Consider the following 17,794-nt stretch of genomic DNA (forward strand, 5'->3'; position numbering starts at 1 on the left):
GTTTTGCTTTAGATTTTGAAAGGAGAAACAGAAGAAAAATTAATTTGCCCATCTCTCCTGCAGTGATACCAAATGGTCCTTCCTCCAGTTGAGAATTCCTAAGGTGATTTTCATTGTCCCTCAGATGAGTACCTTGGTCCGGTAGCTGGTTTTTCAGCTGGCATGTACTTAGCAGCTTGGACAACTGGAAGGCAGCTGGTGCAGGAAGCCGAGCATGGCAGTGATGGCATATGCTCTCTCCTCCTGCAGTTGGAGATCGTCTGTACTCAGCCGGGAAAGGCTGATCTCAACTAAGATTAAAAAAAAAAAAATAATATATATATATATATATATCTCTAATATAAATTCAGAGACACATAAGGAGGATTTTTGTGTAGGGCTTCCTCCTTTCCCGGCTCCGTGCTTGGTGCGCTGTTCTGACATTCACCCCAATCTGAGGAAGGTTTAAGAGATGTAGGCAGCCTGGCGGGTTGAGCAGCTTTTATTGCCTAGGGCCCCGGTCTGAGGCTTTTCTCCTGTGTGCCGTGTGGTAGGCTGTGGTGGTGTTTTGTTCACTTTGCCTGTGCGTTCAGCTGTCCTCTTCAGGAGCGTCATTTCAGGTAATGCGTCTGTTTGTGCATCAAGATTGTGCATCCAGTTTTGGATGCTTAGGTGGGCATCGGTGTGGGCATCCAGGTTGACCAGCTTCCGGAATAGATGCACGCTTAAGCCATGCGGTTAGTTTAGACACGTTACTTGGGCGCTTATCTTTGGGATGCCTAGGTTTTGGACACCTACAATTTTAGACGCCTAATTTTTGGTTACATAAGAAAATAAAAATAATAATAAAAAAAAAGAATGGCGCCTATAGCTAAGAAATCTAAGTGCATTTCCCTATGTGTTGCCTGTTATACTCTGGCATCTCAGCCAGACGTGCCCTCTAACTTGTGCCAGTGCTGTGTGGAGGCTCAGGGAGATTTATTTTCTTCTGATTTTACTTAACCTGGTTCTTCCCAGCCTGATGAGGGCCTGGGTAAAGACTTGTTAGGAGGAGTGCCTGATCTTGGAAATCCTTTAACTGTTTCGTCAGTGGGGGAAGGTAGCTCAGTGGGGACAGCACAGATGCCTCCTGGTTTGAATCCTTCTGCCTTTTCTTGGGTAGAATTTTTTCAAGGGTTGCAATCCTTTCTTCAGGCGCAGTCCTCAGCCCAGCTCAGTCTTGCCAGAGCAGAGTCACAGCCTGTTACTGCTGTTAAGCGCCGGAATACACCTAGATCAGTAGTAGGACTTCCATATAGGGATCGGGATACGACAGAGGACGAGGCTGATCCTGACTCCCTGGAGGATGGGGAAATTCCTCTGGGACTGGAACTGTGTAGGACTATGTTGCAATTTTTTCATAGAGATAAGCTACCGGCTCTGATTTTCCAGATTTTGAAAATGCTGGGAGTGCCTGGGACGGATTCCAATTCAGAGCCAAAGAAAAATTCCATTTTGGTCTCCTTGTGTAAAGCCTCATGTGTTTCCCTGTCATGGAGGCCATTCAAGAATTGATTGATCTTGAGAGGTGACGCTCCGGAGTCTAATTTCAAAGGGGGCCAGTTTTTGAAAGGCCTATACCCCTTGGATCCTGTGGTGTGAGAGCGTTTACGTTTTCCGAAAGTGGATGCACTTGTTTATGCAGTCTCCAAATTAATGACTATCCATGTAGAGGGAAAAGCAGCCTTGAAGGATGTTCATGGTAGGAAGACTGAGACCATCCTTAAACAAGCATTTGAAGCAGTGGCAATGACTTTGCAGATAGTTTCTTATTGTTCCCTGGTGGCTTGCTCTTGTCTACTTCTCTCTCAGGAGTGAATTCCAGGAGAGTTATGGATCCAGCTGCCACCTTTTTGGCAGATCCTGTCCTGGTCTCCGAAGTTTCTTGTGTCTGCTTCTGTCCATGCCTAAGGCTCCGCCTGAACCTGCTCCGTTCACATTTCAGAAAGAGGGATAGCTTTGATAATAGCAGCCTGGTGTCAGGCTAACCTTACGAAATTGTCCTTTGAAGGCTCACTCTTATTTGGAAGCGAGTTGGTGAAAATGGCAGTAAGTGGGGCGAATTCCCGGTTGCTGGAGAATAAGAAGCAGATACTGCGCTCCTTTACCATGAGAGGTCATGCTCGAGCATCCAGGTGTTTTCAACCCTATAAAGGAGCAACCTTCCAGAGGACTCGTCCTTTAGAAAGGTCTCAGTTCTTTCATCCCAGATAGCCCAGATGGGGCATGAATTCTGATAGTGTGACCTCTGAGCCTCCCAATGAAGGTTTGCCAACCCTCCCCCAGGGAACAGGAGATAGGGGAACAACTTTCTCTCTCTTATCAGAGATGGGTCAAGATCACATCGGATCAGTAGGTCCTGGAAGTGATACAAGAAGGATATGCGCTGGAGGTTTGTAATGTTCCTCGGGATGTGTTCATGATGTCTTCCTGCCACTCCCTGAAAAAGTAGCAGGCAGTGGCATCTATTCAGTTAAGGCTCCTGAGTCTGAGGGCAGTGATTCCAGTACCCACGTCTCAAGAAAATACAGGGCGATATTCCATTTATTTTGTTGTGCCCAAGAATAAGGGCACCTTTCATCTCATCCTGGATCTCAAAGGGATCAACTGTAATTTGTGGATGACTCATTTTCACATACAAACTTTGCATTCATTGATAATAGCCATGCAGTCGGGGCAATTTCTGACCTCCTTGGATCTGTCTAAGGCGTACCTCCATATTCCCATTCAAGTGGAGCACCAACGTTTTCTGCGTTTCATGGTGTTGTGGTGCCATTATCAGTTTCGGGCGTTGCCTTTTGGTCTGGCTACTGCACTGTTTCAGGGGTCAGGTGAATGGTGAATCCTTATTATCTCATCCTGATGTGACCTGTTTCTTGAGGGGAGTGAAACATCTTCATCCTTCCTTTGCAGTTACCATTACACTTATGGAGTCTTAATCTGGTTTTGGACTTTTTGGAGGATCCCACGTTTTGACCAATGTGCTCTCTTTCCTTGTGCTTACTAAACTTGAAAATGGTGTTTCTGGTGGTGATATATTCTGCGTGTCGAATTTCTGAGCTACAGACTTTGTCTTGTCGGGAACCGTTCCTTCGGGTGACTCCAGGAGCAATTCAACTGTGTACTGTTCCTTCTTATTTGCCTAAAGTGATCTCAGATTTTCACATGATTCAGTCCATTTCCTTGCTGTCTCTGGATAAAGAAAGAGATGTGGAGGAATATTCCCTGTTGCGTCCCTTGGATGTCAAGACACATGTCACCAACACACTGTTAACAATCTCCTTCACTACATTAATTCTACAACATTGTAAATAATTTGCTCTTGGTTAAACTTCTTCTGTTACTTTCTCTTCTGCTCCCAATTGTGCACTTCCCTGTTTTATTGTAACTGCAATATTTCTAACCATGCACATGTTAAAGTTTTTTTTTGTATTTCTCTGTGTTTTTCACCCCTTGTTAAATGTAAACCGGCATAATGTGATACCTGTCATGAATGCTGGTATAATAAAAACACTAAATAAATAAACAAAATAAATGTCTTGGCGTATCTGGAGGTTTCTAAGCCTTTCCGAGAGATAGATCGCCTGCTTGTCCTTCATGGTGGAGGTAAACAGGAAGAGCCGGCTTTGCAGGCTACAATAGCTTGCTGGATTAAGGTGGTAGTCATGGCTGCATATATGGCCGCTGAAAAGCTGTTGCCTACTCAGGTTAGGGCTCATTCCACTAGGCATCATGCAGTGTAATGGACGGAGGTTAGGTTGTTGTCTCCCATCGACATTTGCCAAGCTGCGACATGGTCCTCCTTACACACCTTTTCCAGGTATTATCATCTGGATGTGCAGGCTTGGGAGGACACAGCCTTTGCACGGGCAGTTTTGACTGGACCACAGGCAGCCTCCCACCCTATTCGGGAGTAGCTTTGGTACAACCCACAGGTCCTGAACCCATCTGTCTATGTGTTAGGAAATGAGAATTACTACTTACCTGATAATTTCCTTTACCTTAATATAGACAGATGGGTTCAGCTTCCCACCCTTGGCTGCCATATGTTTGTGTTATAGTCCTCCTGGGTGACCATGTGTTCCAGGAGTTACTGGTAAGTGTGACTCCAGTCCCTAGACTATTGTTAATGTATTTCTTGTCAGAGCTCTGTGTTTCATGTTGGCTGAGTATTGAAACGGTTATCTGTTTTTAATCAAGTTTTTGCTAGTCTGTCCACAGTTGCTTTTGAAGAGAATATTGACAGGCTGATGTCAATGCAAGAATATATATACTGTGTGGTCAGTTTGCTCCATCTCCATCTCCTAGTAGAGGTGCATAACCCACTGGTTCTGAACACATCTATCTATATTAAGGAAAAGGAAATTATCAGGTAAGTTGTCATTTCTCAATTATTAAGCTGCTTGTAACCATTTTCTTTTCTTTTACTAGACACCACCAATTTTGATCAACAATTTGCTTAAAGAATATGATGAAAAGAGAACTTTTCTTGGGAGGAAAATAAAGAAATTTGCAACTAAAAATATCTCATTTTGTGTAAGAAAAGGTTAGATTTATATTACTTTACATTGAGCTAATCTTGTTTTTCAGAAGTAAGTGGTTTTTTGATTCAGTAGTGACTCGTGTAATGTGCTGTGTGTGACTTGTCATAGGGGAAATTCTGGGATTGCTGGGACCCAATGGAGCTGGGAAAAGTACCCTGATCAACATACTGGCAGGAGATACAGAGCCAAGTGCCGGACAGGTACGTAATGTAAAAGAAAGGTTGTATTCACAGTATTTGCAGTGTTTTGGATAAAAATATATTCTTTTTTCATCTTGTAGATGATCAGCTGTTTTCCTCTATTTTCAAACATTTTCCTTTTTTCTTAATAATTGAACAAGAGGGACAGTAGTTTTGCAAGGATCGTAGGTTTAGTGCAAATTGATTAGCAGTATCCTCTGCATTCATTAACATTAGTACTTAATTAGTAGAATGCCCAGGAATCATCCTTGGCGTATGTTAAGGTACATGATCTTGTATTGTATATCAATACGATGTAATATTTTACTGGTCTTTTACTATATATGACAACAATCATATTTGTCCTTCTGTTAATCCTCCCCTCTATTTCATTCTTCCTTTCATCAGACATTTTTAAATCTTGAGATTCAATAGTTTTCCTATTGTTCCCTATTTTCTCTGAGCTGGTGGTCTCTCAGTTGGCAGTGCAGTTGGCCATCAGGCTGGGGCAGAGTATTTTATTGCATCAGTTCAGTTTCATTGACCTTGAGTAATATTTTTTCATCCCATAGGTGTTTATGGGTGATAACTTATTGGGAGGCCATAGAGAAAACAACGCCATCAAGTTTGTAGGATACTGTCCACAGGTAAACTCACTTTGGCCTGAAATCACCCTGGAAGAACATCTTGAGATTTATAGCACCATCAAAGGAATGAGCCAGAGTGAAACAAAAGAAGTCATAACACGGTAACCAGATTCCCCACATTAGAAAAGTTAATTACCAATTACTGGTCAGTCTTATTCTAACTGGTTTTGAATTGATATTGTCTGCAAAATAAAAAATATTTCCTTGACTTTGCATTATGGTAGTAAATTTACAAAAACCTGCATAAATTAGATGGCAGACATACACATATGCTACACCAATTTTCAAACAGATAGTTTGTGTATCTGCTTACTTTCCCTTTTGAAAATGATCCTATCAAAACTATCCATATGCAATTAAACCTGCCAAATTTTGTGCAGATTTATTTGGGAAGTTTGACATACATACTTCTGTAAATGCATTGTGTGGCTTGCAGTTATGTGCCTTTTGTAAACTATTCTGGGTGTTCACAGAAGGATGGGATATAAAACAAAATAAATAAGATGTGTGCATAAGTGCAAACCCCTCTCCAATCTGCCCCCAGAAATGCCTTCTCTTAGTATAGGTAAACACATGGATGAAAATGCCATATGTGCATACATTTACCTGCATACCAGGAAGGCTATTTGTAAAAGACCATTTCTACAAATAAAACTGTTTCACCCACAGAAATCCCTTTGAAAATTATCTTCTGTATAAGGTTTTTCTCATGTGATGTCTGTGGGAAGCTTAGTACATCAGTCCCTTAGCATTTCTTCTAAGGGACTAAGAAAGATTATGTTCAAAACAGTTTTGACTCTTAACGTGTTAACAATTAGTACCAGTGTTATGCTTTGCCATTCTTTAAAAGCAGACTGTAATATTAAATGAGCCAACATATTTTAAAATTTTAAACAACCTATTTTAATTAATAGATCATGTAGGTTTATAAGGTCAGTTGGTAAAAAAAAAAAAAAGTTCTCATATCAAGTCAAAATAATTTACCAGCAAGTACTATATTAAATAAAATAATATTTACTTACTTTATCTGGCCCTAGGGGGAAGGTTACTTTCAAAGTGACTTATGCAGATTAAGTAGTGAACTTTTAGAAAACTGTGTGATAATATGCATGTAAAATTGCATGCATATACACAAGAAAGAGAAGCACTCCAAACAAAGGAGGTTCCAGAAGATGTAGAGGGACAGGTGTTCAGAAGGTGGAGTCCAGGCAGGGTTGAGACTTAACATGCATATTTTTTTATTTTAAAAAGTATGTGGTCAATATTCATTGCATTTGTCCGGCTTACTTTTGGAGTTAGCTGGAGAAAACATGGCATTTAAAAATTTCCTCCCCATTCAACAGCTAAATTTTAACTGAATAAAAAGAGGCAGCGCAGCGAGTGTTCCATGGGTGTGGCTAAAATGCATCCAGCTAGTGCTGATATTCAGCAAAAGAATTGCTGTCCTAAAGTTATCTGGATAGCTAAAATAAAAACTAGCATGTCAAGGGGGTGCCAATTCTCCCCTCCCTGACCAATTCCCTGTCTTAAAAAACAAAAAAGAAAAGATATTGGCCAAATACCCAGCCCCCACTGCCTCAACTCCGTAAAGTGTGCCCCTGAGCTGAATACTAAGAGGATAACTTTCAAACAACTGCACATGGTAGCATATACGGCCGTATATACACACCCCTAACACAAATTCTCCCTTCTCCCCCGGTACTCCTCCCTCCCTTTCACCCCTAGCTTCCCGTTAAATAATCTATATCCTAGTGAACACCGTTGCCCAACTAACATGGCCGGTTTTTCCAATTCCACCGTAGTACTACTTAAGTTAATAGTACCTGTACATATTTCTACTGTACATAGTCTCCCTCTATTCTATGTTATCTTTTGTTTTGTACTTCATCTAGATATGCCTTTTCCCCTCCCACACCCCCATCCCCCTCCCACTTCCCCTACCACTACCCTCCCTCCCTCCCCTTGACCCGCCCCACCCACCCTCCTCTACCTCCCCCTCCCCCTTCCTTCCCCTCTTTTATTATTCCTCTTTTGCTATTGCTCCTTTTTCGGTTCATTTTGTACTCTGAATTTTGATTCTGTTATTAATGTTATATTGTTATATTGTTTTATTGTAATTCCCGCCTGAGTTCTTTGTAAACCGGCATGATGTGTTTCACGAATGTCGGTAAATAAAAGTTAATAAATAAATAAATAAATAAATAAATAAATCAACCCATGAATGTAACAATCACACAGACAAATTCTGTTCAATTCCCACCATACTTGATCCCATTATCCCAGGACAAGCAGGATGCTAGTCCTCACAAATGGGTGACGTCAGCAACGGAGCCCTAGTCGGGAACGTTTTCTGTCAAAGTTTCTAGAAACTTTTGACTGGCACTGTGGTGCCACTGAGCATGCCCAGCATGCTATGATATTCTCTGCCACAGGTGTCACTCTTCAGTCTTCATCTTTCCGCGCTGCTGTAGGCATCGCGGGATAGGAGCCGTTGAGATTCTCTCAACAACATTTTTGACTGTATAGTCAAAGTTACTTGATATTCTCTCTCACAAGCCTCTCGAAGTACTTTTTTCACCGGCCGGTGAGTACCTCTATCTCTTATTTTCTTCATTTGAAGAAAAATGTTTCTCGCGAATTCCCGTTTCTTTTCGACGGCCGTCGACTAGAAAATATGGCTACAGGTTTAAAAAAATGTCCTGTATGCGCTCAAAAAATGTCGATTACCGACCCGCACACCGAATGTGTCTTATGCCTCGGAGAAAAACATGAGGTTAATACATGCCCACAATGCGCCGAGATGACTCCGAAAAGTCGCAAAACTCGACTAGAAAAAATGGAGCATCTTTTCCAGCTTCAACTTATTCCATCTCCTTCGGCGTCATCGAAGTCGTCTCCGGCTGGAATGACTAAGCGCTTGTTAATTAAAAAACTCACCTGGGGCCGTCGGGGGATCCTTCATCGCCGTCATCGTCATCGACGAAATCCATCGATCCTCAAAAGTTGAAACACAAGCATCGACATCGACGACCATCGATGCCCGAAACTGCTTCCCAGGAACCCTCGATGGCAAAGCGGCCACGGACTGAGGAAACATCGGCGCCTGGGCCTCATCCTCCATCTCCGGTTCCTGATCCTTTGCAGGGCCCTGCATCGGATCCTATACCTCAACCTCCGCCACTGCTTACAACTGCTCTGGTATCATCAGTTGTAATGCCGGAATTGTCTGATATAATCAGACAAGTGGTATTGAAGGCTTTTATGGAGAAACAATGGATTCCGACGAGCTCGTCGATGCCGATGCTCCCTGCATCGATGCCGGCAACTTTGCTGATGCCGGTGGGACCACCGATGCCGGTGTTGACCTTCGCACCGAGGACTAATGGTGACTCGACGTCGACACCCAGTTTAGTAACGGTGTCGACATCGATATATGCATCGACCTCTTCGACGTTGATACCAATAACTCCGCCGACGTTAGTTTTAACACCGAGACGACAACCTTCGACGTCGACATCGATTCCGGCGGCTATTCCATCGACACAAACACCGCAAAAAGAGCCAGAAATTCAAGATCTAGCTTTCTTCCAGCGTCTACTGCAATGGTATCAAATTGTCATCGACACTTTACCAAAGCAACCAGAAAAACAAACACTTCCACATCCCATTGATGACCCATTACCAGGTCCATCAGGATTACATCTACCACCCAAGTCCATCACAAAGCTACCCTATAGGGATAATGATGATGACTCCTGGGATAGTCATGACACTAATACATCTTCTGAGGACTTTGTCGGAACCTTCTCCACCAGAACCCAGAAAAAAGTCCCCACCAGAAGACCTATTGTTCTCAAGTTTTATTCAAGACATGGCAGATACCATACCTTTTAAGCTGTCAACAGAACAAGACACTAGACAACACACTCTTAGAAGTATTACAATTTGTAGATCCACCCAAACAGGTTTTAGCTATTCCAATTCATGAAGTGCTCTTAGACCTGCAACACAGGATCTGGGAACACCCTTCTACAGTTCCACCAGTAAACAAACGAGTGGATTCCACTTATCTGGTTCAGATGGCACCTGGCTTCCAAAAAGCACAACTACCACATAATTCAGTGGTAGTTGAATCTGCCCAGAAAAAGTCAAGACGTGTCCGTCCTCACTCTTCAACTCCTCCAGGCAAGGATCACCGCTTCCTTGATACATTGGGAAAAAAAGGTGTATCAAGCAGCAATCCTAAATTCCAAAATCTCTGCATACCAGTTGTATATGACACAGTATCAGAGAGATTTATGGAAGCAGATGGAACAATTCATAAATTCTTTACCTGAACAGTTTCAAGAACCAGCACAGGCCATAGTGAACAAAGGCCTAGAAGCAGGAAAGCATGAAGTCAGAGCAGCTTATGATAGCTTTGACACTGCCTCCAGGACTGCAGCAGCTGGAATTACTGCTCGAAGGTATGCATGGATCAAGGCCTTGGATCTCAGGCCTGAGGTCCAGGAAAAACTTGTGGATCTACCATGTTTGGAGGACAATTTATTCGGTGATAAAGTCCAAGAAGCAGTTCAACAGCTAAAAGACCACACTGAAACATTACGTCAACTATCCCAAATGCCTCAGGATACTTCAACACAATCACAAAGACGCTTGCCCCGCAGGGAACCAAAGCGTTCTTACTACAGGCCACGTAGATACTACTCACAAACATCCAGGGGCAGATCTACTAGGCCTCGACAACAACACTCACAATCAAGACAACCTAGACCTCCTCACACGCAACCTCCACCTCAGTCAGGTCCAGCAGCGGGATTTTGAGAGTCAGACCAGAGAACAAGCCATAATTTTAAATCCTCAAATACATCTGCCAGTGGGAGGAGGAGTATCACACTTTTACAAACACTGGCAAACAATAACAACAGACCAATGGGTACTCTCTATAATTGCCCATGGTTACAAACTAAATTTTCTCTCCATTCCACCAGATTTCCCACCGATTTTCTGTCCACAGCAAAAATCTCAAATACATCAATTAAAGATAGAATTATCCACCCTTCTGAGAGCCAAGGCAATCCAGTTAGTACCTCGGACTCAGCAGGGCAGAGGATTCTATTCCCGTTACTTCCTCATTCCAAAGAAAACAGGAGGCCTACGTCCCATCCTCGACCTCAGAAATCTCAACAAATTTCTAAAGAAAGAGAAGTTCAGGATGGTTTCTCTAGGCACCATGCTCCCACTTCTTCAAGAAGGAGACTGGCTTTGTTCTCTGGATCTTCAAGACACTTATACTCACATTCCAATATTCCCTCCTCATCGCAAATACCTGCGCTTCATGGTGGGTCATCAACATTTCCAATACAGAGTACTGCCATTCGGACTCGCCTCTGCTCCAAGAGTATTTACAAAATGTCTGGCAGTAATAGCAGCACACTTGCACAAACAAGGTGTTCATGTCTTCCCATACCTAGACGACTGGCTCATCAGGAGTCAATCTCAACAAGTAGCAATAACTTCTCTCAACCAGACAATTGCTCTACTTCACTCCATGGGATTTCTCATCAATTATCAAAAGTCCCACATCACACCGTCTCACCTGCTCCAATTCATAGGAGCAGAACTGAACACCGTCCTTGCAAAGGCTTTTCTACCCAAGGATCAAGCAGAAACATTGACCTTGCTAGCAAACTCGATTCACTCAGACACGCAAGCTTCAGCTCATCAGTTTCTAACCTTACTAGGCCACATGGCCTCCACAGTTCATGTCACTCCTATGGCAAGACTAGCCATGAGGGTAACTCAATGGACTTTAAGATTCCAGTGGATCCAAGCCATTCAGCCATTGCATTCTCCAATTCAAGTAACCCACCAACTACGTTCCTCTCTACTTTGGTGGATAAACAAGGACAATTTGCACAAGGGCCTACCCTTCCAGCAACCAGTCCCACAGATAACGTTAACTACAGATGCATCTACCTTGGGTTGGAGAGCTCACATAGACAATCTCCAAACCCAGGGAACTTGGACAAAACTCGAAGCAACTTTCCAAATCAATTTCCTGGAGCTTCGAGCTATACGTTATGCACTGCATGCGTTCAAGGACTGCCTTTCACACAAGACTGTTCTCATCCAAACAGACAACACAGTAGCCATGTGGTACATCAACAAACAAGGAGGTACGGGCTCGTATCTCCTTTGTCAAGAAGCTGCACAGATTTGGGCCTGGGCCCTAAATCACTCAATACATTTCCGGGCAACTTATCTACCAGGCATTCACAATGTAGTGGCGGATCGACTCAGTCGTCAATTCCAACCACACGAATGGTCACTGGATCCCTCAGTAGCGACCAAGATATTTCAAAACTGGGGTCAACCAACCATAGACCTCTTTGCATCGCATCTGAATCACAAAGTGGACAACTTCTGTTCTCTACACAAACAGAAGAACCAGCCAGCCAAGGACGCCTTTGCTCGCCCTTGGAACTCAGGCTTACTATACGCGTATCCTCCGATACCACTCATAACCAAAACTCTAGTGAAGCTCCAACAGGACAAAGGGTCCATGATACTCATAGCCCCATATTGGCCTCGACAAGTATGGTTTCCCACACTTCTAGACCTCTCGATCAGAGATCCAGTTCGTCTGGGAGTAGCTCCCACTCTCATAACTCAGGATCAGGGTCAGTTGCGCCATCCCAACCTTCAATCCCTATCTCTGACATCATAGATGTTGAAAGCTTGATATTACAACCACTTAATCTTTCAACCCATATATCTCAAGTACTTATAGCTTCACATAAACCTTCCACAAGAAAGAACTATTCTTCAAAATGGAAAAGATTTACTTTGTGGTGCACGAAAAAGAACATTGACCCTTTCTCCTGCCCCCACAATTTCTCTACTAGACTATTTATATCATCTTTCAAACTCTGGCCTCCAGACTTCATCAGTAAGAGTACATCTCAGTGCAATCTCAGCTTACCATAACAAGGTTGGAGATGCACCGCTCTCCACTCAACCCCTAGTAAGTAGGTTTATGAGGGGATTAACTCACCTTAAACCACCAATTCGGCCACCAGTCACAGAATGGGACCTGAATCTGGTTTTAACAAGACTCATGTGTTCTCCTTTCGAACCCATAGACTCCTGTGACCTGAAATTTCTCACATAGAAGACTATCTTCCTCATAGCCATTACATCAGCTAGAAGGGTTAGTGAGCTACAAGCACTAGTAACATACCCACCCTACACAAAATTCTTCAATGATAGGGTGGTTCTCCGTACACATCCCAAATTCCTTCCCAAGATAGTTACGGAATTCCACTTGAATCAATCAAAGTTTTACCCACTTTTTTTCCAAGGCCTCATTCTCACCAAGGAGAACAAGCTTTACATACCTTGGACTGTAAACATGCTCTATCTTTCTATTTAAACCGCACTGCAGTCCACAGGAAGACCAATCAATTATTTGTTTCTTATGATCCAAACAAACCTGGTAAACCAGTGGGTAAACATACTCTGTCCAACTGGTTAGCAGATTGCATACAGTTTTGCTATGAAAATGCAGGCCTTCCTCTCCAAGGACGAGTAAAGGCACATTCAGTAAGAGCAATGTCAACATCAGTAGCACACTATCGTTCAGTGCCAATCCCTGACATATGTAAAGCAGCAACATGGAGTTCTCTTCACACCTTTGCAGCTCATTACTGTTTGGACAAAGAAGAACGACAAGATTCAGCCTATGGACAATCTGTCTTAAAGAACTTATTTCCAGTTTAAACCCAACTCCTTCTACAACCAACCTGTTGTGATCTTCGGCTGATTCATTTCAACTACAATACATAACTATTGCCTCAATACAAAATGACTCAGCCTTTAGCTTGCTAATCACCCATATGTGAGGACTAGCATCCTGCTTGTCCTGGGATAAAGCAAAATTGCTTACCTTGTAATAGGTGTTATCCCAGGACAGCAGGATGTAGTCCTCACGAAACCCACCCGCCACCCCGCGGAGTTGGGTCTCATAGTTTATTATTTTATTTTTGTTAAAGCTCATTGCTACAATACCAGACTGAAGAGTGACACCTGTGGCAGAGAATATCATAGCATGCTGGGCATGCTCAGTGGCACCACAGTGCCAGTCAAAAGTTTCTAGAAACTTTGACAGAAAACTTTCCCACCTAGGGCTCCGTTGCTGACGTCACCCATATGTGAGGACTACATCCTGCTGTCCTGGGATAAACACCTATTACAAGGTAAGCAATTTTGCTTTATCTGACTTCAAGACAATCACTTCACGAAAAATGGTAACTATTTTCCAGTGAATCACTCACTCTGGGATAGATATTGAGAACCTATCCATTTTTCTAAGTTAACCGGATAGACATATCCGGCTAACTTAGACCTAGATTCATTATTTTGCTATAAATATCGCAAAACTAGTGCCCGTGATAAGAAAGGGGCATGGTTAGGATAATTTTCCTGATATTGTTTAGGTATTTACTGCAACGCGTGATAATTGCACATTGATTTATTTATCGCAGCCGCAAAGGATTTTAGAGAGAGAGAGCCTCTGTAGAGGCTCACAAAAAAGTTAACTATTTATACCACTGTAAGAGGGAGCACTAGTAACTCGAGATGAGGTTTGTGGGATAGGGTGGGCTTTGGGGGGCAGTTTTACACGCACAGTCATATGTGCGAACAGCACAGTTACCAACAGTGAAGAATTTAATGTGATTTGGAGGGCTGAAAGATAAAAGAAGAGAAAACTGTTACTATCACTGTCTACCTACCTTTATTGCACCTAGGTAGAGAGAGCATCAAGCTAGCTAGACAGAACATGGTACACATCTACTTTTCTTTTACCTTTCATCATTTCAATTCACATTAAATCTTCACAGTTGGTAACTGTGCTGTTCGTATGTATGACTGTGCATGTAAAACTGCCCCCCAAAGCCCACCCCACCCCACATACCTCATCCCATGTTCATAATGCCCCCTCTTACTGTGGTATAAAAAGTTCAATTATAAGTGACCCTCTACAGAGGCTCTCTCTCTCTCCCTCTCCTCCTCTCCCCTCTCAAACGAGGATTTGCGATAAATACCGTTTTGCGCATAATGCACAGCTATCACACGCCTAACGCACAGAAAAAAAGTGTAGTTATTTCCGGCGTTAAAACTTGCGTTACTGTGTGTTACTTTATCGCACGCAACATTAACCGGCCCTCTTTTCCATTTACTCCACCCAAACTCCTCCCACTCAACTACTAATTTAAAATTTGCATATGCATTTCGCGATGCATTATTGCATGCTTTATGACATTATTGTGTGTGTTAGTGCACTAATTCATGCAATAATGCCCTAAAACAATTTTGATTAATGACCCTCTTAGGATATTCAGCAGCACAGCTATGCTGTTGAATGTCCTTGGAGCAAGCACTACTTAGGCAGATAAGTCATACCTGTCTAAGTTTAGACCTGCTATTAAGCAGGTCTAACTTACCCAGATAACTTATCAGTCTTAAGGCTGAATATTGCTGCTTAGTTGGATAACTTATCCGGCTAAGTAGTGCCATCCCAATTCACCCACTGCCCACCTACAACTTATCCGGCTATTCAGATAACCGGATAAGTGACTTATCCAGCTATGTAGCGGCCACAGAACATAACCGGATATTCATTGCTCGCTACATAGCCAGATAAGTTCTTTGTATCTGGCTATCTAGCACTAAACGAGCTTTGAATATCTGGCCCTCTGTGATTAGATCCAATTCTCCCAAGATTCATTTGTAACCTGAAACCTAACCTAGCCTCCTCGCTGAGCAATATAATAAATGCCATTCTAACCCAAGGTTCATTACTCAGCTCATTCAAAAAGACTGTTATCAAACCCATCCTAAAAATACCTGGTGCTGATCTTAAAATAGACAATTATTGCCTGGTGGAAAAAATAGTTTACCTCTAACTCGTAGATTTCCTAGAGGAATTAAATATCCTACATCCGTATCAATCCAGGGTCAGGAAAGGTCATGGAACAGAATCAGTTCTGTTGGCAATTGCAAACAATATCCACCTCCATGCACATCAAGGTGCTAACTCATTCACTGTGCTACTTGATCTTTTGGCCACCTTCAATACAGTTGATCAGCATCTCCTGATCCAGTGACTCAAGGACATCATCAGTGACACTCCCTGTTCAGAATTAAAAACTTTATCTGTCTAAAGTTAACTGAGTAATGTTAGTTTAGCTGAGTAATGTTACTCAGCTAAAGTTACTCAGCTAAAGTTACTCAGTTCCGAATACCAGGTGGAATTATCCACCTGGTATTCGGCTAATTCCACCTGGTATTCGGCTAATGTTACTCAGCTAAAGTTACTCAGTTCCGAATACCAGGTGGAATTATCCTGGCAAAACTTGTAGTTTTGCCAAGATAATTTTCAAAGTGGACTTATGCGCATAAATCCACTTTGAAATTGGTATAGTTTACATGCTAATTTATGCACAATTTTACAAAATTTTCTCCAAGCAATATATGTAATATGTATATATCATAACATATGTTTCCTGTACGTACCCGGATCAGTCCAGATTCCTGGGTTTTGCCCCCCCTCTAGCAGATGGAGACAGAAGTTTATCAACAAAACTCTGCCTTATATAGGATGGTGCCACCTACAGTCTGGCAGTGTTCTTCTGTCTCTAGCAGATGGAAGGGGTGCAAATCCTACAGTCTGTGTTAGGGCCTAAGTTAAGTTTGGGCTTTAGTGACAGGTTTAGTTAGTTTAAAAATAAATAAATAAATAAAAAAGGACAGTTTTAGTAAATTGACTGGGACCGCAGTGACTGCCTGCAGGTCAGAGTCTCTCGCCTCCCAGGGGGTTGTGTGGTCCTGAGGGGACCATCCTCCCTGGTTGTAAGCAGCAGCTAAGGTACTGGGTGAAAGCCCTTTCTTTGTTCCAGCTCATTCACTACTGGGGGTGATACCGGGGAACCCGGCTCACTCCCCCAGTATGGCCAGGACCCGGAGGGCTAGCGGCAAGTATTTGGTTTAAAAAAAAAATTTCGGACTGTCAGTTCTTTTTTCTTGCGGCTCTGCTCTCCCTTCCTTTCCAATCCGGGGGGGGGGGGGGGTGTTTTCCTGCCATTGCGACGCAGTTTGGGGGGGGTACCTTGTTTTTCGTCTCCCTTATGCCATGTCGGACAGCCTGTCGCCCACTCCAGAGAGACCCTGAGGGGACAGGCCCACTGGTTCTGATAGCCTGGCCACTGGGGAGGTCCCTACAGGGGATGAGGATACTGTCTCCTTGGACTTCTCCTTGTCTTCAGATTTTGTTCTCTTGATGCATAAGACCTATAAGGCCCGGAAGGCTGGCAAAAAGAGACCCCTTGACCTGGACGCTCAACCTGGGGCCCCGAAGTGGGCCAAGACTGCACAGGACCCTGGTCCTTCATCAGGCCAGAGGCCCCTCCCTTTGAGAATCCCACTGGCGGATACAGATACCTCCACGGATTCAGATGAACCCGATGATCATGAGTTTCCTGCTCAGCCCCCGAGGGTGGTGGAGGGGGAGACAGAGCAATTTACGAGTGGTGTCCGGGGGACTCATGGGGCGAAGGCTGACGAACCGAAGGTCGCCCGTCTGTTTCGTAAGGATGAGTTAGGACCGCTCATTCCAGTGATTTTAGGGGAATTGGGCATTCCCCTCCCTCAGGAAGAGTCCAGGTTGGGGGCTATGGATCCTGTGGTATTGGGTCTCCGGAGTCCACCGTCCTCTTTCCCATTTCACTTCTTGGCTACCGATTTCCTTTTCAAGGAGTGGGACACTCCAGACTTGGGCCTTAAAGTGGCTAAGGCCATGGATAAGATCTTTCCACTGCCTGAAGAGGCATTGGAACTTTTAAGAGTGCCTAAGGTGGATGCAGCGGTGGCGGCGGTCATGAAGAAGACCACCATTCCGGTCACTGGGGGGACGGCCCTTAAGGATCTACAGGATCGCAAGCTCGAGGTTCAACTTAAGAAGATTTTTGAGGTTTCCACCCTGGGAATCCGTGTGGCGATGTGTGGTAATTTTTCTTTGCGGGCAGGCCTGCTGGGTTCAACAGCTTTTGGCTAACGAATCGCTATCTCAAGAGGAATCTCTTCAAGCGGGGCGTTTAGAGGCGTTGATAGCTTATAGTGCTGATGCCTTCCACGATTTGCTCCATACGTCGACCAGAGCAATGGTGTCGCCTGTCTCCGCCAGGCGTCTGCTGTGGCTACGCCACTGGGCGGCGGACATGTCATCTAAATCTCAGCTGGGTTCCTTACCGTTTAAAGGAAAGCTGCTCTTTGGAAAGGAGCTAGAAGACCTAATTCAGTCCTTGGGCGAGAATAAGGTGCATCGGTTGCCGGAGGATAGACCGAA

The 17,794-nt window shown here is 43.6% G+C and overlaps 1 protein-coding gene across 2 annotated transcripts in view; it reads left to right on the top strand.

Annotated features, from left to right (window-relative positions):
• ABCA5 (ATP binding cassette subfamily A member 5) overlaps positions 1-17,794 on the top strand; it is a 510,372-nt gene that overhangs the window by 412,722 nt on the left and 79,856 nt on the right. For both annotated transcript variants that reach the window (XM_029599288.1, XM_029599289.1), the window contains 3 exons: positions 4,450-4,564; positions 4,671-4,762; positions 5,314-5,489. In XM_029599288.1, the coding sequence (XP_029455148.1) occupies positions 4,450-4,564; positions 4,671-4,762; positions 5,314-5,489 (383 nt within the window). The remainder of the gene's footprint in view (positions 1-4,449; positions 4,565-4,670; positions 4,763-5,313; positions 5,490-17,794) is intronic.

The sequence above is a fragment of the Rhinatrema bivittatum genome, chromosome 4 (assembly GCF_901001135.1).
Source record: "Rhinatrema bivittatum chromosome 4, aRhiBiv1.1, whole genome shotgun sequence".
In the NCBI taxonomy this organism is placed as follows: Eukaryota; Metazoa; Chordata; class Amphibia; order Gymnophiona; family Rhinatrematidae; genus Rhinatrema; species Rhinatrema bivittatum.